General features: G+C 44.7%; 1 protein-coding gene across 1 annotated transcript in view; it reads left to right on the top strand.

Annotated features, from left to right (window-relative positions):
• The window catches only part of carmil2 (capping protein regulator and myosin 1 linker 2), a 77047-nt gene that overhangs the window by 39397 nt on the left and 13923 nt on the right, over positions 1–23727 (top strand). The window contains exons 19-30 of the mRNA XM_078400342.1: positions 1615–1683; positions 3231–3324; positions 4333–4431; positions 5920–6048; positions 7899–8012; positions 10161–10336; positions 11758–11845; positions 12802–12939; positions 13755–13821; positions 16363–16622; positions 19556–19659; positions 22182–22554. Of these exons, the coding sequence (XP_078256468.1) occupies positions 1615–1683; positions 3231–3324; positions 4333–4431; positions 5920–6048; positions 7899–8012; positions 10161–10336; positions 11758–11845; positions 12802–12939; positions 13755–13821; positions 16363–16622; positions 19556–19659; positions 22182–22554 (1711 nt within the window). The remainder of the gene's footprint in view (positions 1–1614; positions 1684–3230; positions 3325–4332; positions 4432–5919; positions 6049–7898; positions 8013–10160; positions 10337–11757; positions 11846–12801; positions 12940–13754; positions 13822–16362; positions 16623–19555; positions 19660–22181; positions 22555–23727) is intronic.

Genomic DNA, 23727 nt, shown 5'->3' with positions numbered 1-23727 from the left:
TCTTATTGTTTGTATAGCAGTGTAAAACTGCCTGAAAACATAAATCTTCATCTTGAGCATGGTTTTGCTGCAAGCAACATCTAACTTTCTAAAGGAACTCATGAATGAAATAAAAATGACACACCTCACGATGAACAAGAAAGAAAAAGTAATAAATCTCCAGAGACCATAGTCTGCGTGCTGCTTTAGAAGTGGAGCAATCAAAATGTAATCAAAATGAACCTTTAGAATGTAATTTACAATAGTTGTTTTATATTTCAATAGTAGTGTTGACCGATACTATCATGTACTGTCAGTAGAGGAGGGAAGGATGTATTGCAAATGTTGAACATACATTGACTATATCATTTGGCAATGTCAAAAAATTAATCCTCGTTCAACAAACTATGTGATTATCAACACAATTATTACTCTTTGAAAAGGACGTTTTTCTTTTCTTTTCATTTATTCCGTTGTAGTGTGCTTTACTTATTCCTTGTTCGGCCACTTCAGAGTAACATCTCAATTTATAAAGCCACTAACTAAGGACAGTGCATATTCTTCTGTGAATACAAGAACAGCAAATGCTGTGAGGGAAATGGATCAAATGCATGCAAATGGGTTGAGCTTAGATGGGCATGTGGTCAACATCAGCTAATCGGGCCAAAGGGTTTATTTCTACACTCGATGTTCTACGGCAATTTGTTTCTTTTTCTCTCAAGCTTATTATGAGAATTCTGAGAATCCCACCAAGCAGTTGTCACATATAATTTAGTTCCAGAGTTTGAAGCAACCTTGAATTGTTTAAATAACCCTCTCGGGCATTTTGCTGTCCATGAATTTATCAAATTTCAGGAAGGTTCCCAGGACAGTGCAAAGCCTAAGTAGGATGTCTCCATTTTCCAACACATGGTGAGGCTGTTTAATACAAAAGAGCAGACGTTTAAAGTGAGATTAAGAGGAGATTTGAGGGAAACTTTTAACATAGAGGATGGAATATGCTGCCTGAATACATGGTGGGGGCAGATAGTTTTACATCTAAACAAGAACGTGAAGCACCAAGGAATAGAAGAGCAAGGATTTAATGTGGATAAATGGGATTAGTGGACATATGTGCATGGGGGGGTGGATAAGGTGGACAGAAGTTCCTGTTTCTGTGCAGTGTGACTATTTAACATTTCAATGTAAAACTCAAGATGATGTTCCAGAATAATTATTTTTATAATCAGTTATCATGTAGATATAGTGTAAATTATGTTTAGTATTTAGTTTTAAAGATACACCGAGAACAGGCCCTTCATCCCACCAAGTCCGTGCCGACCACAATCACCTGCGCACTAGTTCTATCCGACACTCTGGGGACAATTTACAAAAGCCAATTGACCTGCAAAACCTGGACGACTTTGGGATGTGGGAGGAAAGCCATGCTGTCACAGGGAGAATGTACAAACTCCGTAACAGACAGCATCTGTGGTAGGATGGAACCCGGGTGTCCGGCGCTGTGGGGCAGCAACTCTAACACTGTGCCTCGTTCTAACTGTGACGTGGTTGAACATTCTCCACTCACAGTTGTGATAAAGACATTGCCGTGCCGATGTAAGACAGTTCACGGCAATTTTGATTTCCCAACGACAGGACGGTGATCTGGGACCGAAATAACACGACAGCGGTGGGATTCCTGGATGTGGCTCGGTCTCTGGAGAGGTAACGGTGGAATAATATACTGGGCATAATGGTCTTCTGGGACATTGAATTCCGTGATACCATTTTAAAGGACGACAGTTTTTTTTTGTGAGCAGATAGAAACTAATCAAAAATTCACGTGTAGAGTAGGGCAAGCATCTTCGAAGGGATTTGCCATCCTTTGAATTGAGGCATTCTGATGTGCAAGATTTTATTATTGACATACGTCCCAGTCAGAACAATTAAAGTCTTACTTGCAGCAGCACAACAGAATATGTAAACACTGCAAACAATATAATATACAAGAAAACAAAAGTTCACTGTGTGTATACAGTATATATACACACTCACAAATGCATCTATATTATATATACACACACACACACATACGCACACACACGCACACACATACACACGCGCACACACACACACACACACACACACACACACACACACACACACACGCACACACACATACACACACACACACGCACACACACACACACGCACACACACATACACGCACACACACATACACACACACACGCGCACACACACACACACACACACACGCACACACACACATGTATATAGGAAAGAACAGCAGGTGCTGGTTTAAATCGAAGGTAGACACAAAATGCTGGAGTAACTCAACGGGTCAGGCAGCATCTGTGGAGAGAAGGAATGGGCGACCTTTCGCGTCTGAAGAAGGGTCTTGACCCGAAACGTCACCCATTCCTTCTCTCCAGAAATGTTGCCTATCCCGCTGAGTTACTCCAGCATTTTGTGTCTACCTACATATGTGTATGTATATATATATATATGTGTGTGTATATATATATATATATATATATATATATATACACACACACACACACACACACACACACTCATACATATGTGAACTGCAGATGCTGGAATGTTGAGCAAAGTACAAAGTGCTGGAGGAACTCAGCAGGTCAGGCAGCATCTGTGGAGGGAATGGATGGATGGTGTTGTGGGTCGGGACCCAGTTATTCAGAGCAGGAATTGGACATTCATTCTCTCAAACCTCACCCACCATTCAATGTGTTCTTGCCTGTTTCATATAAGAAAACATGGAATGTAAATATGAAATTGGCCAAACTTCTTTTAGGCACCATTTTCCTGCCCTATCCTTAAGTTCCCTGATTCCTTTAATATCCAGAATATATTGATCTCTGTTTTGAATGCAATCAATAACTGACCCTTCACAGCACCCAAGGATAAAGAAGGCTAAATGTCCCGAACCTTATTTTTGAGAAGGTGACTCCACAGTTCGAGATTCCTATGATTATAGATGTTAATTCAATCGCTCATCTGCTAATCTGAGCTACATACTAAATCAAATTGAATTTTAAAATATCCGGTGTAAAATAATGAAAGTAAATTTCTGGACTCTGACATCTGATATAAGTTGGTAAAAGATTCAAGATTAAAAATGACAGTTCCATTGTCTGAAAGACAACCTCCCACTGCTTTCAATTGTAATTTTGTGATTTTAATCATGATTGATCAGTCATTCCTGCAGCTGTTTTGATTGATTTCAGGAATTATACACTAAGGTCGATGCCTTTACCTATGAGTGATGTCTCTCAGGCTTGTCGGAGCAATCCAGAGAAAACCGAGGAAGCTCTGCAGAAGGTAAAGGCAGTCGATGTGATGGACAACACGGCTAAATGGAAAGAAAGTAGATCAGTACAGCCCAGGAACAGGCCCTTCGGCCCACTATTAGGGTTGCCAGCTGCCCCGTATTAGCCAGGACATCCCGTATTTTGTGCTAAATTAATTTGTCCCGTCTGGGACCACCCTTGTCCCTTATTAGGCCCGGACGGCGATGTAGGCCCGGACACTGTAGGCCCGGACACTGTAGGCCCGAACAGTGTAGGCCCGGACGGCGCCTAACGGAGGTTGCGTAGCAACCCGGCCCCCAGCCCGGGGGGCCGCCATTGGTGGAGCGGGAGCACGTGGCCGCTGGCTGGGTGAGGTCACGTGGGGCGCGGGGCGGTGATGTCACCTTGTCCCACCATTCCAGGTGGTGGTGGAAATTGGCCAAACTCATCACCAATTGTGTGTAAAAAAACAGTTTCCTCGCACATCTCCTTTAAACGTTGCCCCTTTCACCTTGAAGCTAATGAGCGGCACGGTGGCGCAGAGGTAGAGTTGCTGCCTTACAGCGCCAGAGACCTGAGTTCGACCCTGACCACCGGTGCTGTCTGCACGGAGTTTGTACGTTCTCCCCGTGACCGCGTGGGTTTTCCCTGGATACTCCGGTTTCGTCTCACATTCCAAAGATGCACAGTTTGTAGGTTAATTTGGTAAAAATTATAAATTGTTCCTAGTGTGTACGACAGTGCTGTTGTGCGGGAATCGTTGGTCGATGTGGACTCGTTGGTCGATGTGGACTCGGTGGGCCGCTGGGCCTGTTTCCACACTATAAATTGAATTAAACTAAACTATGCCCTCTAGTATTTGATTTTTTCATCCTGGGGAAAAAGGTCCTGACTCTCCACCCAATCTACGCCGCTCTCCATTTTACATACTTCCAGCAGGTCTCCCAGCAACCTCTGGTAATGTTGCGTCTCTGATTCGGTACTCTGGTTTGGAACTGTACAAGATGTGAAACTTTAATGGTCAATTCTTGAATTCCAGATACAATCCCATCTCCTCCGGAACAATCAGATGAGAAAGGTTTCTCCAGAGCACGCGTTCCGACTGCAAGAGAGAATTGTAACTAGTTCCACTCAACAAGTAGGAAGATTTTCATTACCAATGGGGAAAGTCAGCTTTTATTATTAGCAATGATGAACAGTGAGCTGGACTGGAGAAAAATATCCAGTTGTTTTCCTTTCCATCATCGTTCATGGAAATTAAAATCTAATGCTGCGGCTAATTTTAATATTATCATTTCCATATCTATGCAATCTAAGATTACATTGTAAAACTGAGGGCAAATTTAAGTTAAAGCTGAATTTGTAAATTTATTTTTCTTAAGTTTGTATTAATGCTAGTAATTGAAGAATATCATCCTTCGTGAGTTACTGAATATAAAGTTTATTTTGTATTAACATGTTAATAGAGTTGTAAAGGTGGTTCAGAAAACTTCCTCATGGAACTTGCAATTGCATTGTGAGGAATGGCATTGCAAAGTTGAATTTCTCCCCAAGAAATAGCAGGGAATTATGGATGCATCCCAGACCATCGCACAAACCAACATCCCTTCCATTGACTCCATCTACACCTCACGCTGCCTCAGCAAGGCCAGCAGCCCAGACCATCGCACAAACCAACATCCCTTCCATTGACTCCATCTACACCTCACGCTGCCTCGGCAAGGCCAGCAGCCCAGACCATCGCACAAACCAACCTCCCTTCCATTGACTCCATCTACACCTCACGCTGCCTCGGCAAGGCCAGCAGCCCAGACCATCGCACAAACCAACCTCCCTTCCATTGACTCCATCTACACCTCACGCTGCCTCGGCAAGGCCAGCATCCCAGACCATCAGACAAACCAACCTCCCTTCCAGACCATCGCACAAACCAACCTCCCTTCCATTGACTCCATCTACACTTCACGCTGCCTCAGAAAGGCCACCAAAATGATCAAGCACGAGTCACAACCCGGCCATTCCCTCTTCTCCCCTCTCCCATCAGGCAAGAGGTACTGGTGTGAAAACGCACACCTCCAGATTCAGGGACAGTTTCTTCCCGGCTGTCATCAAGCAACTGAACTATCCTATCACAAACTAGAGAGCAGTCCTGAGTTACCATCTACCTCATTGGAGACCCTCTGACTACCTTTAATTGGACTTTATCTTGCACTATATATTATTCCCTTTATCCTGGATCTATCTCTATACTGTGGATGGCACAATTGTAATGATGTATAATCTATCCACTGACTGGATAGGATGCAACTAAAGGCTTATCACTATATATCGGTACACGTGATAATAAACTAAGCTAAACCAAATGGGAAATGTTAAGATTAAAAAATTACAAGAGTAAATGCTGACTTAAAATGATGATACCAGCAAATAAAGATATGGAAGGTAATTCAAAGATTGAGGTGCAGGAAGGAGAATGGGGTTGAGTGGGAGAGATAGATCATCCATGATTGAATGGCGGAGTAGACGTGATGGGCCGAATGGCCTAATTCTGCTCCTGTGTCTTATGAATATCTATTGTCAAGCAATAAATCGATTGCAAAATGACTTGGTTTTCTTGTTTGTGTAGATGGTGGACAGTATGTGTGAAAAGGTGCAGGAATATCTGCATATTATTAACCATGAATCAGTGAAGGAAAGGCGAGAAGATATAATATTTGCTGAAGAAATCATCAAGGATGCTAAGACATTAACCACAGTGAGTCCATGGAAAGGCTGCTAGCTTTTAAAATTATTAAATAATTAAGAGTACTGTACATCTTTCTATGTGCTGGAATGTGGACATTGATATGATTTAATAACAACATTTGCAAAGTATACTTCATAGAATGTTTCAATTATCACGCTGACCAACATCTGAATAAAATATATTTTTATAATAAATTCTTGAAACATTTTTTTCCATTGTATCATGAATTTTATCTTTGATTGTAATAAGCAGATTATTGATTAGGTCAAGTTTAAAGCATAAGCCTGCCCTGGTTAAAGTGTGGCCATTTCAGGATATAAATGAAGAATTAATATACAGGGAAATATTTAATGAACATTTTATCTTGGAGAGAACAGGAATTGCAGTGAATCTACTGATGCCAGTTATAAAAGGGCAGCAAATTTTATATCATCAAACATTTGGGTTTTATAGATATAGATGCATTTAGAACTGCAGATGCTGGTTTAAGTCAAAGGTAGATACAAAATGCTGGAGTAACTCAGCGGGACAGGCAGCATCTCTGGAGAGAAGGAATGGGTGACGTTTCGGGTCGAGACCCTTCCTCAGACCGTTAGGTTTTGCAATTGCACATAGTCACAGAATTAAGCATGTAGCCAGGCCATCTATGACCAGGACCAGAACTTCATGCGTGCTCTGTTCTAATGTATGAACAAGTTTACAATACATACTGATCCACTAATAATAATAATAATAATAATATATTCCTTTATTTGTCCCACACCAGGGAAATTTACTACCCCTCTATCCACTTTGAAAAATAAAGATTAGTCTAACAAAGTCATTTGTAAAATGCATGTCATTCTTTGTGTGAAGGGGATGGACTGTCGGTACATTGGAGTCTGCGTACTTTTGACCCATTTATTAGAAAGCCGGAGGGGTTGTCAGTAAAAGCAAGTTGAATCGGGTTGCTTCACATGGGGATGGCAAACACAGTCTCAGAGGGCTAACGTTGTTCTGTGTTTGAGATACGAGGTAATTACTAAGATGGCTGTTGGTTCCAACTACTAGTTTGCTGGCTGGGGCATGAAAGAGGTCATTCTCTTGCATTCATAGTGCGATGGGCTAGGTGACTGGAGTACTTTGGCTGAGTGGCCTGCTTCTATCCTGAACCACCCACATATTCGAACTAACCAACAACTTTGAAAGCAATCAAGTCACTGCCGTGCGTTCTGCTCTTGAAGTTCATTCGCATCGCTGTATCTTGGTACTTGTGCTCATTGACACTTCCATCTCTCAACATCACTCTCTCCGATAGGGTTGCCAACTATCTCACTCCCAAATACGGGACAAGGTGACGTCACCGCCCCACGCGACCTCACCCAGCCAACGGCCACGTGCTCCCGCTCCACCAAAGGCGGCCGCCCAGGCCGGGAGGTGGGTTGCTGTGCAACCTCTGTCAGGCAGCGCCCGGGCCTCCGGGCCTACACTGTCCAGACCTACACTGTCCGGACCTACACTGTCCAGGCCTACACTGTCCGTGCCTACACTGTCCGGGCCTACACTGTCCAGGCCTACATTGTCCAGACCTATAGCGTCCGGGCCTACAGCACCCCCCCGGGCCTAATACGGGACAAGGGCGGTCCCGTGTGGGACAAACCAATTTAGCCCAAAATACGGGATGTCCCGGCTGATACGGGACAGTTGGCAACCCTACTCTCTGAACCAGGTTGGAGAAATGCAAAATGGAGAGGCAATGTTACGAGACCTTAAAAGTCAAGCTTTAAATTTGTTCTTTGTTATTACCGTTACAAACATTCTTATTTATCACCTTCAATTTTGTTCTCCTTTCTTTCCATCTCATACATCTTATATTACAGGTGTTACCAGCCATGTATCAAATGGGTAACACAATACCTTTGGTGAGGAGAGTGCAGGGAAAGCTGGAGTCAGCTGCTGAAGAGGTCTCACAAGCTATAATTGAGGAAATCCAGGTAAGAACGAGCTGTATATCTTCTGCACAATGTACTGATGACGTTGATGGCCTGAAGGTCCTTTTTCCTTGGTGCATGACTCGACAACTTAGTCTGCTGCTTTCGAGATGAGTCAGAACAGCCTTACTATTGTAACTTGTTCTCCTGCTCAGTGAAGGGGCAGCATCCTTGGTATGGCTCCTGTAATACAGCCTCCTGTCCTGCATCCCGGGGATTTGGCTACAGCTCGTTGTGTTCTGTCTGTGGCTCGTTGATTTTCTTTGGGCATGAAGCAAAATCTAAAGAGAATGCTAACTCGAATCTACATCCTTCAAGGGAAGGTCGTTTGGTTTAATTTAGAGATACAGTGTGGAGACAGACCCTTCGGACTAGTGAGTTGGCATCGACCATTGATCACTGGGACACTAGTTCTACGTTATCCCACTTTCACATTCTACACATGAGGGGCAATTTACAGAAATCAATAAACCTACAAACCTGCATGTATTGGAATGTGGGAGGAAACCGGAGCACCTGGAGAAAACCCTCGTGGTCACAGGGAGGAAGTACAAACTCTGTACAGACAGTGCCCGTAGTCAGGATCAAACCCAGGTCTCTGGCGCTGTAAGGCAGCAGCTATACATATGTGCCACGTGCCCTATTGCCTTAGGATTGGGATGTTGATCCTGACACAAAAATTCCGGTTTGTCGGAATTTGGGGGGTGATTATGAATCGGATCTTTGTTTTGCCCCTTCCTCCAGCAAGATCTGCAGTAAGAGGTCTCTCAAAGCAGCAAGGCCAAGCTGAGTAATGGAAAATAGAAGATAACTGGCTCTCCTTTCTGAGCAGGGAGTACTGAACAACAGGTCGATTCTGACCAATCAAAGGTGGTGCAGGATTGAGCATTGGCACTTTGATCTTGACTAGGACTGCAAAGCAGAAGGGAAATTTGCTGCAGTTTACAGTTGCAGAGAGTTGGTGACAAGGCGACTGTGTTTCCATGGGCTTACTATTCTTCCATCAACTTTGTTCTGAGTTTTGACCACATGAAACGATAATGAATAAGCATAGATTTGTAATTGTGCCAATGTTATATTTAGGACTTATAAGACTGATTATAAGAACTGAGAGAAGAACTGATATCATTTCAACTCGATGAACTATATGTATATTATTGCTAACCGAGATCATGTGTCTTAAACCAAGAACTTCCTTAGTTTAGTAACTGCATTGCTCATTGATTTGACATATTCACTCTCATAATCATACTTTATTAGCCAAGCGTGTTTTGCAACATATGAGGAATTTGATTTGCTGTACAGTCATAGCAATAAAAAGCAACAAAACACACAAAATACACATTAACATAAACATCCACCACAGTGACCCTCCACATTCCTCACTGCGATGGAAGGGGAAAAAAAGTTCAATCTCTTCCTTTCTTTGTCCTCCCGCGGTCGGGGGCCTCGAACTTTCCGATGACGGAATGATCTTGACTCCCGTAGCCGGCGGTGGGCCCTCCTCGTCGGGGCGATCAAGCTAGTGCACTGGGGGGGGATCTCAGCTCCCCCACGCCGGGCGATCAGACCCGGGTCAGGGCTGGTCGAAACCCTCTGCGGCTGGAACCTCCCGACATCGGTCTCTACCCGAGACTGTGAGCTCCTCGATGTTGGAATCCGCACGTTGGAGCGTCGAACCCAGGCAAGGGGTTGTACGCATGCTCTGATGGTAAGTCCAAGGCCCCACAGGGGGGCTCGAGCAAGGCCTCCAGCTCCATGATGTTAGGCCGCAGAGCGACCGGAGATACGATCCGGAAAACAATCGCATCTCCGGCAAGGTAAGAGATTGAAAAAAAGTTTCCCCCGGCCCCCTCCCCCACCCCCACATAAAACAAACAAGAGAACATTAACACAGACTTTTAAAACACACCAAAAATAACAAAAAAGATGAAAAAACAGACAGACCGTTGGCGAGGCTGCCATCGCTGACGGCGCCACTTGGTGGTTAATTAACATAAACATGGATGACGACTTGATACTGTGAACAATGAATCCTGTTCTAGAAATAATCTCAAGTTAAGGCAAAGATAAATCGGAAACATATGTTAAGAAATCTTTCTTCAAAATGAATGTTTTTCAAAGTAAATTTATTTTCTCCATTTTCCTCAGGCCCTCATTCAGTCCCTCATGAAGTCCACCAGTAATCTCTGCCCCAGTCTTGTGCAGAAAGTCAACATGCAGGAACAGTTGATCAGCAAAGTAACCGACAAAATCATCAACCCCAGGAATTTTGCAAGAAGCATGATTATCGACCAAACAGGATTAGGGATCGTGAACAAACTCAGGTCTGGATATTCCTCCTTCCGAGAGTCGAGTGCATTTAATTGTCATATGTATCGACGACAATACAATAGAATTCGTCCTTGCTGCAGCTTAACAGTCCCGTAAACACAACAGCACACTAATAATGTCTGAAGAAGGGTCTCGACCCGAAACGTCACCCATTCCTTCTCTCCTGAGATGCTGCCTGACCTGCTGAGTTACTCCAGCATTTTGTGAATAAATACTAATAATGTACAGTCATCAAAAATACAATAAATTCATAACTGTTATACAAGGTGACCAAATAGTGCACAAAACATCCCGCCAAAGTCCCCAATGCATCCAAGGGCAAGGTTCATAGGAGATGACAGTCGCTGAGGCTGATGTTGTGTAGTGTTCTAGAGCCTGATAGTTTTCCAGGAAGAAGCTGTTCTTGAACCTGGTGGTCAAGGTTTTCAGGCTCCTGTACCTACTTCCAGATGGAAGTAGCAAAATGAGAACGTGGTCAAGCTGGTGTGGGTCTTGGATGACATTCGCTGTGTTATTAAGGCAGTGACTGACTCCTGTAGATACCCTGGATGATGGGAAGGTCAGTACCTACTGTATGTTGGGCCAGACAGTGTCTACCTGTGTCTCTGTAACTTCCTTCACCTCTAGGTGGTCGAGTTACTGAACCAGGCAGCGATGCGACCAGTCAGTCTGCTCCCTGCTGACTTCAGAATTAAAAGTTAAACCATTCGTTCAGTTTTATCTTTTGGGTACAGACCATGTTAGCGTGTCACCAACTTGAAATGGCAGGTCTTCGCAGAGAGGAGCTCGTGAATTAATAATAATATCCGCTCCTTGTCCGGGCTGTGTTAGATTTACTGTGAGTGTCCATGCCTCCTGAATGCAGTGGAGTTTATTAGCACACGACATTGGCAAATAAACAACGGCAGATGCCAGAAATCTGAAATAAAAACTGGAAATGCTCAGGAAGTCAGGCAGCTTCCCTCTGAGGAGCTTCCCTCTGATAGTTTCGGGTTGAGACCCTTCTTCAGATTTGACTCAAAACATCGCCTATTCCTTTTCTCTAAAGGCGCTGCCTGACCCGCTGAGTTACACCAGCATGTTGTGTCTATCTTTGGTGTAAACCAGCGTCTGCAGTTCCTTCTTACACACAATGTTTGAAGACTATTGTCAAGTCTGATTCCAGTTCTGAAAGAAAGTATTAACTGTCTCTCCACAGAGGCTTCCCATTCTGCTCAATTTCTCCAATATTTCTCCTGTGCTTTTGCTGTTTAATTATAATTAGTTTAAAAACGTCAGAGAAAGAGAATCGGGATTAGAAACGGCAACCTCTGCTTATTTCTAGAATCTACTGCGAGTTAGGATTTAAAGTGAGATATTGAAGCATCACGATGATGTGTAAATAACGAATGGTCTCTGTTCTGTGTTGTCACAGTGAAGTGAAGCTCGGCGTTACTGCTGCTGTGATCAACCACATTGTGGACCATGTTCTGAAGGACTTGGCCATCGCTCAGCAGAAGCTTGTAAGTGTTGCTAATGACATAAATGATGTAAAAGACATTTCATAAATCATTATTTCTTTAGACTCTGTCTGCTTGATGACTGCAATGGTCCCAACCTCTCCACCCTGTCCTGGAACTTCTCTTCCATCCCTGCCACACTGCCCTTTCCCACCTCAGCCCTGCCACACACCTGCCCCATGGAATCCACACCCTACTCTCTCCAAACACCAACTCCCACAGGGGACCACAGTCCCATCTTCCTCCCACCATGAGAACTGGTCTCCCCTTTCACATCAGGAACCTGTTGACAGATTTTGGAGCTTACGACCCAGCAGTATGAACCTTGATTTCTCTAATTTCAAGTAACCCTGGCAGTCCATCTCCTCCTCCCCCCCCCCACTAGTCACCCCACTAGTCCCACTGTTCGTATCCTTGTTTCCCTTCGTTATCACCTCTTCCCCAGCCAACGATGGGCCATTATGTGCTCCACCCTTCCTCGGTCATCTGTTGCCAGCCCTGATTTGTTCCGGCCTTTTCCAATCTAAAGTTCCATCCCCTTTACTTTCAGTCTGAGGAAGGGTTCCTATCCGAAACGATATCCTTCCTTTTTCTCCACAGATGCTGCCTGACCTGCAGAGTAACTCCAGCACTTGCGCCTATCTTCAGTATAAACCAGCATCTGCTTTCAACATGTCAATTTACAGCCACCGTACTTTTACTTTCCCCTGTGAAATGGGCGGCAAACTAAACAATAAGATTCTTGTTTGGTACAGATGTCAAGGGTTATGGGGAGAAGGCAGGAGAATGGGGTTGAGAGGGAGAGATAGATCAGCCATGATTGAATGGCGGAGTGGACTTGATGGGATGAATGGCATAATTCTGCTTCCATATTATGAACTATGAACTTTGAACTTATGAAAAGCTGTTCCCTTTAGTTTTAGACAATTCAGTTACACTCTAAACCTTTCTCCATTTAGGCATGTTATGTAATGAAGTCTCCATGTGAAACATCAGACTCAAACACAACACGTGTCGAATCCTCAAAGGAAGAAGCCATCAGCAACAAACACAGCGTTTCACTGAAAATCCCTGGGGAGGTCTTGGTTCCAATGGAGGTGTGAGTCACAGCAGATTTTCCAATTGGCAATTGGCTTAAACTGAGTACAGTAAACCCTGGTTTTTATGGTCCTCTTTATAATGGATTTCAGTTATGGATGACGGACTTACTGACCGTCACTGCCAGACCAGGCTGCGGCCCCACCTCTGTCCACTTCCAAGCCGGGCCTACTGCCGCGGTCCTGGCCGATACAGCTTCCTCAGCCGCCTCCAGGCCACGCCTGCCCCCGCCACCACCGACCCTCACTGCACTCCCTCCGCCCGCGGGCCACGACAATGTCTCCGTCCATCCTCCCCTCAACACACTGGGATTGTAGGCCCAGCTCCAGGCTGAGAGTCTGAAGTAGCATCCCAAGCCAAAACATCACCTATCCATGCCACGTTCTGCAGAGATCCTGCCTGACCTGCTGAGTTACTCCAGCACTTTGTGTCCTTGTGTGCATTAACCAGCATCTGCAGTTCTTTGTTATAGTGGACAATCGGCAATAACGCACACCATTTCCCCCCGCCCCCTGCCCCCTCCCCCCTGCCCCCTCCCCATCCAAGGTCCATTATAACGAGGGTTTACTGTATCGTGCTTTCTTTTCAAGGTGAACTTCAAAGATTAGAGGATTCTTATTGGGGTTGGTTTATGACGCAGACTTTGTTGCATAAACAACAAGGTGTTTTAAGAAGCAGACTCATTAGCACCTCTCGAGGATATTGAGCGCTAGGCAACTAATGCGGGCCACTCTCGTGATACTCAGATCCCCAAAAATGAATAAATAATATAAAATATTACTAATTTCTAACAAATGTGACATCTCTTCCACAGAGTCTGTCGATACTTCGTAGGAAGACCATACAATCTAGAAGAATCAGGCCAACTACAGCTTTGAAGAGTAAGTGGAGAAAATAACATTCTTACTGAAAAAGAACAACTTTTCATCTCTGGTAATTGTGGAAAATGTTCACATTTTATAGGGAGATAGACCACACAGTGAACAATAATATATACTAGATAGAGCTCTTAAGGATAGCGGAGTCAGGGGGTATAGGGAGAAGGCAGGAACGGGGTACTGATTGAGAACGATCAGCCATGATCACATTGAATGGCGGTGCTGGCTCGAAGGGCCGAATGGCCTACTCCTGCACCTATTGTCTATTGTCTATACTCATCACAAATATTAATATCATAAAATCTATTACCTGTCTGATTTTAATTTCCCCCCACTCTACTGATGACATTTAATGCTTTACTAGACCAAGTGGACCCGTTGGGCCCAAACCTCTCCTGTATTGGTGCAGCACCCTCTCCTCCCCTCTCCCTCCCCTTCCCCCCTCTCTCCCCACCCCCTCCCCCTCCCCGTCCCCCCACTCCATCCTCCTCAACCCCCTTATCCTCCCTCCCAAGGAGATAGATTTAAACTTTAAAATGTGAATAACTGATTTCAATGAAACTTCTTCCATTAGCACCAAAGGGACGACGGTGAGTGAGGTGGGCCTAAAATTGTCGCGCTATCGTGTACCGTTTTGGCTGTAGTTTAGGAACAAACAAACAAACAAATGACCGAGAGTTTTAGTGTATAGATACTTTAAGGCTGTCTTCATTTATTTCGCTGACTGGATTTCTTAAACTTGCCCAGTTGATAGTTCAGTCCTTACTGTAAATTCTGAGCCTGATCCTTCCGCATGGCCAGTCTCTGGATGAGTCAGGCTGTTCATAGTCTTGGTGTTAGATTTGAATCATACATCAGCTTTTATTCACATGCATGCCAGGTATGTAGGTTAATTGGCTGGGTAAATGTAAAAATTGTAAAATTTGTAAAAAATGTAAAAAATGTAAAAATTGTCCCTAGTGGGTGTAGGATAGTGTTAGTGTACGGGGATCGCTGGGCGGCACGGACTTGGTGGGCCGAAAAGGCCTGTTTCCGGCTGTATATATATGATATGATATGATATGATAATTCCTAAGACCGCTAAATTTCATCACTGTAACTTGGCTTAGAAGACTTAAAGCGGTAAAAGGTAACAGGACAGGTTAATAAAATAATTTCCTTTATTAGTCATATTATCGTTGAATATAAGGGTGGGCGTTTTATTGCTAAAACTGCATACATTACAGACAGTACTCATGTACTGTGTACCGTTTAGTTTAGCTTAGAGAAACAGCATGAAAACAGGCCCTTCGGCCCACCAAGTCCATGCCGACCATTGATCAGCCATTCACACTAGTTCTATAGTATGTTATCCCACTTTCTCAACCACTCTCAACACACCAGGAGCAATTTACCGAGGCCGGTTAACCAACAAACCCTTACATCTTTGGGATGTAGGAGGAAACCGAAGCACCCGGAGGAAACCCAGGCAGTCACAGAGAGGAGGTGTATATTCCACACAGACTGCACCCGAGGTCACGATGGAACCCGGTTCTCTGGTGCTGTGAGGCAGCAAGTCTACCTGACCTTCTGGTCATCAATTTTGAAGAAAAAAAATATTTGAGAGGGCAAGGAGGAGAAGTGTAGGAAAGAAAACTGCAGATGCTGGTTTAAATCGCAGGTAGACACAAAACGCTGGAGTAACTCAGCAGGTCAGGCAGCATCTCTGGAGAGAAGGAATGGGTGACGTTTCGGGTCGGGACCCTTCATGTTGTCAGTACGGAAACATTTTACCAGTAAGAAAGGTTTTGTCAATCGAGGCTTGGTTTCTTTTGAACAGAGGAAGCTGAGATAACTTAAATGAGGAACCTAGACAGAGTGAAACCGGAAGGACCTATTTCCCTAAGGTTAGAAAACCAAGAGGCATAGATACAGTAATTGGTAGAAGTGAAATAAAAGTTCACACTGACAGCTGTAGACGTCTGAAACTGACTGGTGGTCGAAGCAGAAGTCTCTAACAGCTTTGAACTACTTGGAAGAGGACTTGAAGAGCTATGAAGTGCAGGTCGCTAGATCTGGTGCTGGAAGGTGGGATTAGGTTGGGTAACTCAATATCCACCACTGGGTCAAGTGGCCCTGATTTTCTAGAAGTTGTATGATTCTAGAACTTTTACCCAGTCCATTTATTTTGCCTTTTCTATAACTACGAATTTTAACCGGATTATTTTCGCTCTCACCCACGTGCCCCTTGCAGATCCATCATGCCCTTTTGTTCTAGGTCGTTCCATCACAACGAGTCTTGCGTTGACTCCTCTAATGTCAGGATCGCCACGTCCTGCTGCTAAAAACGGTCTTCTTGAATGGATCTTAAAACCTCGGCACCATTCACAACCCTGGTCCCGTCCCAATGACTCCCAAGGTGGTTGACACGACACACCATTGTGAATAGTACTAACCTGTCCAAAGACAGCCAACTGCCGGAGATGGGGAGATGATTAAAACAAGGACTAAGTTTGAGCTACAGGTTAATTAAGGTGCTTAATTAAGTTATTTTCTTTTCCTCAGGGAGTTCGGACATGGAGGTGGAAAGACAAACTGAAGAAGTGCCTTCTGCAACAACAGCAGAACTGCTGGTGGAGGGCGTTCAGTCTGTTACGTCACATCTAGCCTGTAAAGAAATAACTGGTGTAAACGGCACCAACACTGAGAATGATTCTACGGATTGCCTCGTGGAGCTGCCCACGGATGGAATTAAACTGCAGCACCACACCCGGGATAGGCCGAGGCCTAATCGCACAAGGAAGCAGCCTCCTTCCAAGCCCTCCGTAAGTCTCTTTCTCAGAGTCATAAAGCTGTACGTAAATCCCTACAGCCTAGGCCCAACTTGTCCTTGCCAGCATTGCTTAATGGAGCTAGTCCCACTTGCCTGCGCATGGTCCATATCCCTCCAAACTGTTCCCATCCATGTACCTTTTTATGTAGGAAGGAGGAAATACAGAAATTGGGTTACAAAAGAAGGCACAGAGTTCTGGAGTAACTCAGCAGGTCAGGCAGCATCTCTGGAGAACATGGATAGGTGACGTTTCACAGAGTGCTGGAGTAACGCAGTGGGTCAGGCAGCATCCCTGGAGAACATGGATAGGTGATGTTTCGGGCTGGGACCCTACAGTCTGAAGAAGGGTCCCGTCCCAAAACGTCACCTCTCTATGTTTTCCAGGGATGCTGCCTGACCCGCTGAGTAACGCCAACACTTTGTGTTTTTTACCTGTTCTGATGGATCATTATCTGCAGACAAACCATCAAATCATGAGAAGGTTGTTGAAAAATCCACTAATCTTTTTGGTAGTTACTTATGTTTTAAGAGATCAGGTCGAAATAAAGAACTGTCCGGCTCCAGTGAAGTCCTGCCGCTTCCTCCTGCTCCCTTCCTATGCAAAATGGAAGTGTGTAATCAGGAACCAGCTCTGGGAAAGGATGAGATCCCAGCTCCCATTGCTGTTTCCTCCTTTTAGGGTAAACCTGGAGAGTACTCATTTACCAGATTAGAGTTCCCAATACTTGCAATTTTGTGAATTTTCCACATAATCCTGGGATAAACCTTTAATGCGGGCTGATCACCAACGGAAGACAGTAAAAGGAAGATTGTGTGTTGTTGCATTTGTTGCTCTTTCTGCCTCTCTCCATCCATGATGAATAATATGTGTGGAAATATCAGTGCAAAATCACCCGGACAATAACAAAATGGCAGGAACAGGCAACTTGGGAAGTTCAGTTCGCAAACCTTCGTGTTAGCTGGATACATTTAAGAATTGAAATGAAGTTAATTCTTCATTCTTAATTGAACGAAGTAAATGGAGAAGAACTCAAATTATAAAGTGTTTTTAGTTCAGTTCAGTTTATTATTATTGAGACTTGCACTGAGGTCAATGGTCTCTGAATGTGAGCATTCTCTGCACAGACGTATGTTGGCAAATTGCTGCCTCGATACATGGTGTCAGCACAAGGATAGCAACTAATTCTTTAAGCTAATCTATGAAGACACCTTTAATAATAGTTGCCAGAGAAATATCGGATTTGATTTTAATTAAACGGGGAGCAGACTTTTGAAGTGGATTGGGAATCGGTGGTAGATTAAGTGGGATTTAAACAAAATAATAATGTGTTCACTTTTGACAGCAGCATACTGTTATTATACAGTGGATCTGGGTGCGAGAATGCAGGAAGTTGATCAACCTGTGCAAATGTGTCTGCAATACCTTCAGTAACCAGGCCACCGAGGTTTCTAGCCTCTCCTTTGTGGCCTGGTTACTGAAGGTATTGAAGACACATTTGCACAGGTTGATCAACTTCCTGCATTCTCGCACCCAGATCTCAGCTCCTTTTATGTTGTTCCAGGTGTGCCGATGTTTCCCCAGTGGAGGGGACGGTTATTTGAGAGTTGGAAAATGAATTCTGGTTAAAAACGTTGTTTCGTAGTTATAGATAGTCATAGAGTGTGGAAACAGGCCCTTTGGCCCAACTTGCCCATGCTGACCAACATGCCCCATCTACACTAGTCCCACCTGCCCACACCGACCAACATGCCCCATCTACACTAGTCCCACCTGCCCACACCGGCCAACGTGCCTCATCTACACTAGTCCCACCTGCCCACACCGACCAACATGTCCCATCTACACTAGTCCCACCTGCCCACACCGACCAACATGCCCCATCTACACTAGTCCCACCTGCTCACACCGGCCAACATGCCCCATCTACACTAGTCCCACCTGCCCACACCGGCCAACATGCCTCATCTACACTAGTCCCACCTGCCCACACCGGCCAACATGTCCCATCTACACTAGTCCCACCTGCCCACACCGGCCAACGTGCCTCATCTACACTAGTCCCACCTGCCCACACCGGCCAACATGCCCCATCTACACTAGTCCCACCTGCCCACACCGGCCAACAAGCCCCATCTACACTAGTCCCACCTGCCCTCACCGGCCAACATGTCCCATCTACACTAGTCCCACCTGCCCACACCGGCCAACGTGCCTCATCTACACTAGTTCCACCTGCCCACACCGGCCAACATGTCCCATCTACACTAGTCCCACCTGCCCACACCGGCCAACGTGCCTCATCTACACTAGTCCCACCTGCCCACACCGGCCAACATGCCCCATCTACACTAGTCCCACCTGCCCACACCGGCCAACAAGCCCCATCTACACTAGTCCCACCTGCCCTCACCGGCCAACATGTCCCATCTACACTAGTCCCACCTGCCCACACCGGCCAACATGCCGCATCTACACTAATCCCACCTGCCCACACCGGCCAACATGCCCCATCTACACTAGTCCCACCTGCCCACACCGGCTAACATGCCCCATCTACACTAGTCCCACCTGTCTGCCTTTGGCCCATATCCCTCCAAACCTACACAATCTAGGTACCTGTCTAAATGTTTCTTAAACATTGTGAGTCCCTGCCTCAACTACCTCCTCTGGCAGCTCGTTCCATACACCCACCACCCTTTGTGTACAAAATAATTACCACTCAGGTTATCGTTAAATCTTCCCCCCCCCTCACCTTAAACCTATATGCTCTGGTCCTCAATTCTTTAATTGATTGTGTTTTGGTGAGAGTTTATTCTTCAGAATTGAAATTGCAGCTTGTTCTATCTGAGAAGGGTGTTTAAATGTTCTATTTGACGATGAGACCTGCTTGAATGTTCAATATGTCTTGTTTGTACGTGGAACAGGTGAAACCTGCAGACCAGGAAAGGAAAGAGAATGCAGCCAACACCCAGGTGGACGATGGGCTTGAAGAATTCTTCAAGGATACGTCAGTATGCGAGGAAACCAGGTATGTACAGATGTTACGGATGATTCATATCCAGATGAATGGTGCATCTTGCATCACAGTTTTGACTTGAAGTTTGTGAATGGTGTAGAGTACAATACCTGGTCTCTGTCTTACACTTATATTCACAATGTTAATGCAGCTAGTTAGCTTCTGCTCCTCTGGCAGGGCCCCAGTGAGGAATATGCTTCGGCAGGCCATGGGGAAATGGTTGGGGAGCAGTCAGAGGTTTTTTAACTTGGAGAATGTGAGAGGAGTCAACAGAGAAGTTGTTGAGGGTGAGGACATGTTCCGCTAGGTTTAGTTTAGTTTAGAGATACAGCGCAGAAACGGGCCCTTCAGCCCACCGAGTCCGCGCCGACCAGCGATCCCCGCACACTTACACTATCCTAGGGACAATTTACAATGATACCAAGCCAATTAACCTACAAACCTGTACGTCTTTGGAGTATGGGAGGAAACCGGAGAGAACCCACGCAGGTCACTGGGAGAACGTACAAACCAAAGATAATAGAGGAGCAAGATAGACCACTCGGCCCTAAAAACCGTACTATGTCATGGCGCCATTATAGTAGGCAGAAACTCACAGAAACATTTTAAAATAAAAATAACAAAAATCTGTGAATTGATAGATGAGATATGTTCTGCATTTTAATGGTATCATCACACATACTGTTTCCCCAAAACACTGATTACACTGCGAGAGGCAGAGCGAACGGCGGGTTTTGCCAACTAAAATGGCAGACGTTCCGCTCCTTTGCGTACTACTCTTCAGTGTACACGATTTTGACGGAGTGGTTCATCTTGCTCCTCTAGTATCTTTGGTACAAACTCCGTATAGACAGCACCCGTAGTCAGGATCGAACCAGGGTCTCAGGCGCTGTAAGGTAGCAACTCTACTGCTGCGCTGCCTGGTTTCTATGCATTTTTGTTAGTTCTGTCAAACAGTCCATTTTGCAAGCCTATCCCCCTAACTCTTTCTCTGCTACATTGATGACTACATTAGGGCCACCTCCTTCATTAACTTCACCACTAACTCTCAGCCCGTGACCTGACACACTGTCCCGTGTGCCTCCTGCTGGACATTTAAAGAATGGCAGGCATCATTTTCAAGGGAATTACATGAATCAAGTGGGAGATGGGATTGAGTGAGGAAATATTCTCATTATTTATTAGAGATGGAAGACTGATCATTACCAGAAAAGTATTCTGATGTCCTCTTTAAGATAGTTGATTTTAAATGAATGTTTCGGAAAGAAAAAATTATGTGCAACACATTCACCACAGCATGTTGTTAATGTAACTGTTTTTTCTCCAGTAAGCTGCAGAGTGGTCCTTGACTTGCATCGTAACCTTGTATGTCCTTGGCCAATTGTGTCAAGAGAGAGTGTAGACACAAAATGCTGGAGTAACTCAGCCGGTCAGGCAGCATCTCGGGAGAGAGGAATGGGTTCACTCTGAAGAAGGGTCTCGACCCGAAACCTCACCCATTCCTTCTCTCCCGAGATGCTGCCTGACCCGCTGAGTTACTCCAGCATTTTGTGTCTTCTTCGATTTTAACCAGCATCTGCATTTTCTTCCTACACCTGTGTCAAGAGAGAGATCGATTTAACTCTTGGGGCTAAAGAAATCCAGGGAAAAAGCAGAAACGGGGTACTGATTTTAGATGATCAGTCGTGATCAAATTGAATGGCGGTGCTGGTTCGAAGGGCCGAATGGCCTGCTCCTGCACCTATTTGTACATATTTGTATATGCCTGGATTTCAGTGAGTGGCAAACCAATTAGCGCCACTCCCTTACTTTGTTTAGTGGTCTGTAAAATGTTCCTGTTCACGTATTTATTCAGTTCAATTTTAAACTCACTGTTGAGCCACATTTTCACATTCCACGAGCCAAATTGTCACAATCTGCTGCATTAAAATAATTCTCTTCGCCTAAGGCTTTTCATGTTAATTATTTTCAACACTTGCCTTTGCCATCTGCTGCTGGAGGCTTTCCGCCTCGGCACTGTTTCAACACTTTTCATAATTCTGTAACACCTACTACTCAATCTTTGCCTAACTTTCTCTCATTTTAAGAGAACACCGTTTTTGTCGTACTTGAGCAGAACTGAGTCCAGTTCAATTTTTTGCTAAATCTGCTTTCTTGCTCTAAGATCTCGGAAAGCTGAAAGTGGAGTGCCAAATTGCTGGACAAGATTGTGGCCACAAATGGTTCGGTTGTAGTTTGCAACTGGTCATCTTGATGAAGACCTGCAATCTAGAGCATCACTACGGGGATGATCAATCGTACACACAACTATTTTCTGTAACAACCTGGATCATTGTGTAAATTATGTTAGAAAATTGGATGTACCAAGCTGAATCAAGATCTGTTAGAAAGTCTATTATTAAGTATAATTTCAAACACATCGTATAAAGAGCCTCAGTAGCTGATGTATTGTACCTTGAGAGGTGTTTATCACATGGGGCTGTATCGCTGTGATCTGATTGTTTCTCCTTAAACTATTTCTCTGGTTTGTTCAGGAAAAACGACCCTGTGAAGCCAGAGGAACCAAGCACCTCAACCTCAATCCCTACAAAAACTAAAAAGAGATACCCCAAACTCAGTGACTTCTTTATCTTCAAGAAAGGAAAGATCAATAAAATGAAAAAGGCAGAGAGAGATCCCGAGGGAAACCAACAGAAAACCAAGAAGAGTTCATCCTTGGATTTGCTGAGACGGCACTGTAAATCAGAGGAGATGCTGGGCCAGGCCACGCCACCAGAGGGCAGTGAGGAGCCAAGCAAACAAGGGGATGTTCTCAAATGCCAGCCATCGCCACGAAGGGTTAAAGCACACTCACTCATTCTCTTGCCTGGGAACATGGAGGCCAGTAATTTGTCAGTTCATGCCTTGGTATGTGGTAAGATGTTTTTAAAACAGTGAGAATGCTCAAAGATTACTGGAAGAGAGACGTGTATGGAAGACGATATGCATGAGAATGCATTTCTAAGACCAGAAATGCTGAAAATTTGAAAAAAATCATTGCATTTGCCAAAATCCATCAGTGTTCACCAGAAGCATGGTTCCAGAAGCATAGAAACAAAAAAACATAGAAAATAGGTGCAGGAGTAGGCCATTCAGCCCTTCGAGCCAGCACCACCATTCAATGTGGTAATGGCTGATAATCTAAAATCAGTACCCCGTTCCTGCTTTTTTTCCTATCCCTTGATTCCTTTAGCCCTAAGAGGGATGTAACCAGGAAAATTGACAGGAGAGAGCCGGTGGATGTGGTGTACCTTGACTTTCAGAAAGCCTTTGACAAGGTTCCACATAGGAGATTAGTGGGCAAAATTAGAGCACATGGTATTGGAGGTAGGGTACTGACATGGATAGAAAATTGGTTGACAGACAGAAAGCAAAGAGTGGGGATAAATGGGTCCCTTTCAGAATGGCAGGCAGTAACTAGTGGGGTACCGCAAGGCTCGGTGCTGGGACCGCAGCTATTTACAATATACATTAGTGACTTGGATGAAGGGATTAAAAGTACCATTAGCAAATTTGCAGATGATACAAAGCTGGGTGGTAGTGTGAACTGTGAGGAAGATGCTATGAGGTTGCAGGGTGACTTGGACAGGTTGTGTGAGTGGGCGGATACATGGCAGATGCAGTTTAATGTGGATAAGTGTGAGGTTATCCACTTTGGTGGTAAGAATAGGAAGGCAGAGTATTATCTGAATGGTGTCAAGTTAGGAACAGGGGACGTACAACGAGATCTGGGCGTCCTAGTGCATCAGACACTGAAAGGAAGCATGCAGGTACAGCAGGCAGTGAAAAAAGCCAATGGAATGTTGGCCTTCATAACAAGAGGAGTTGAGTATAGGAGCAAAGAAGTCCTTCTGCAGTTGTACAGGGCCCTAGTGAGACCGCACCTGGAGTACTGTGTGCAGTTTTGGTCTCCAAATTTGAGGAAGGATATTCTTGCTATTGAGGGCGTGCAGTGTAGGTTTACTAGGTTAATTCCCGGAATGGCGGGACTATCATATGTTGAAAGACTGGAGCGACTAGGCTTGTATACACTGGAATTTA

The sequence above is a fragment of the Rhinoraja longicauda genome, chromosome 6, assembly GCF_053455715.1.
Source record: "Rhinoraja longicauda isolate Sanriku21f chromosome 6, sRhiLon1.1, whole genome shotgun sequence".
In the NCBI taxonomy this organism is placed as follows: domain Eukaryota; kingdom Metazoa; phylum Chordata; class Chondrichthyes; order Rajiformes; family Arhynchobatidae; genus Rhinoraja; species Rhinoraja longicauda.
Note: the sequence above shows the minus strand (reverse complement) of the source record. Positions and strands in the feature narration are given on the sequence as shown.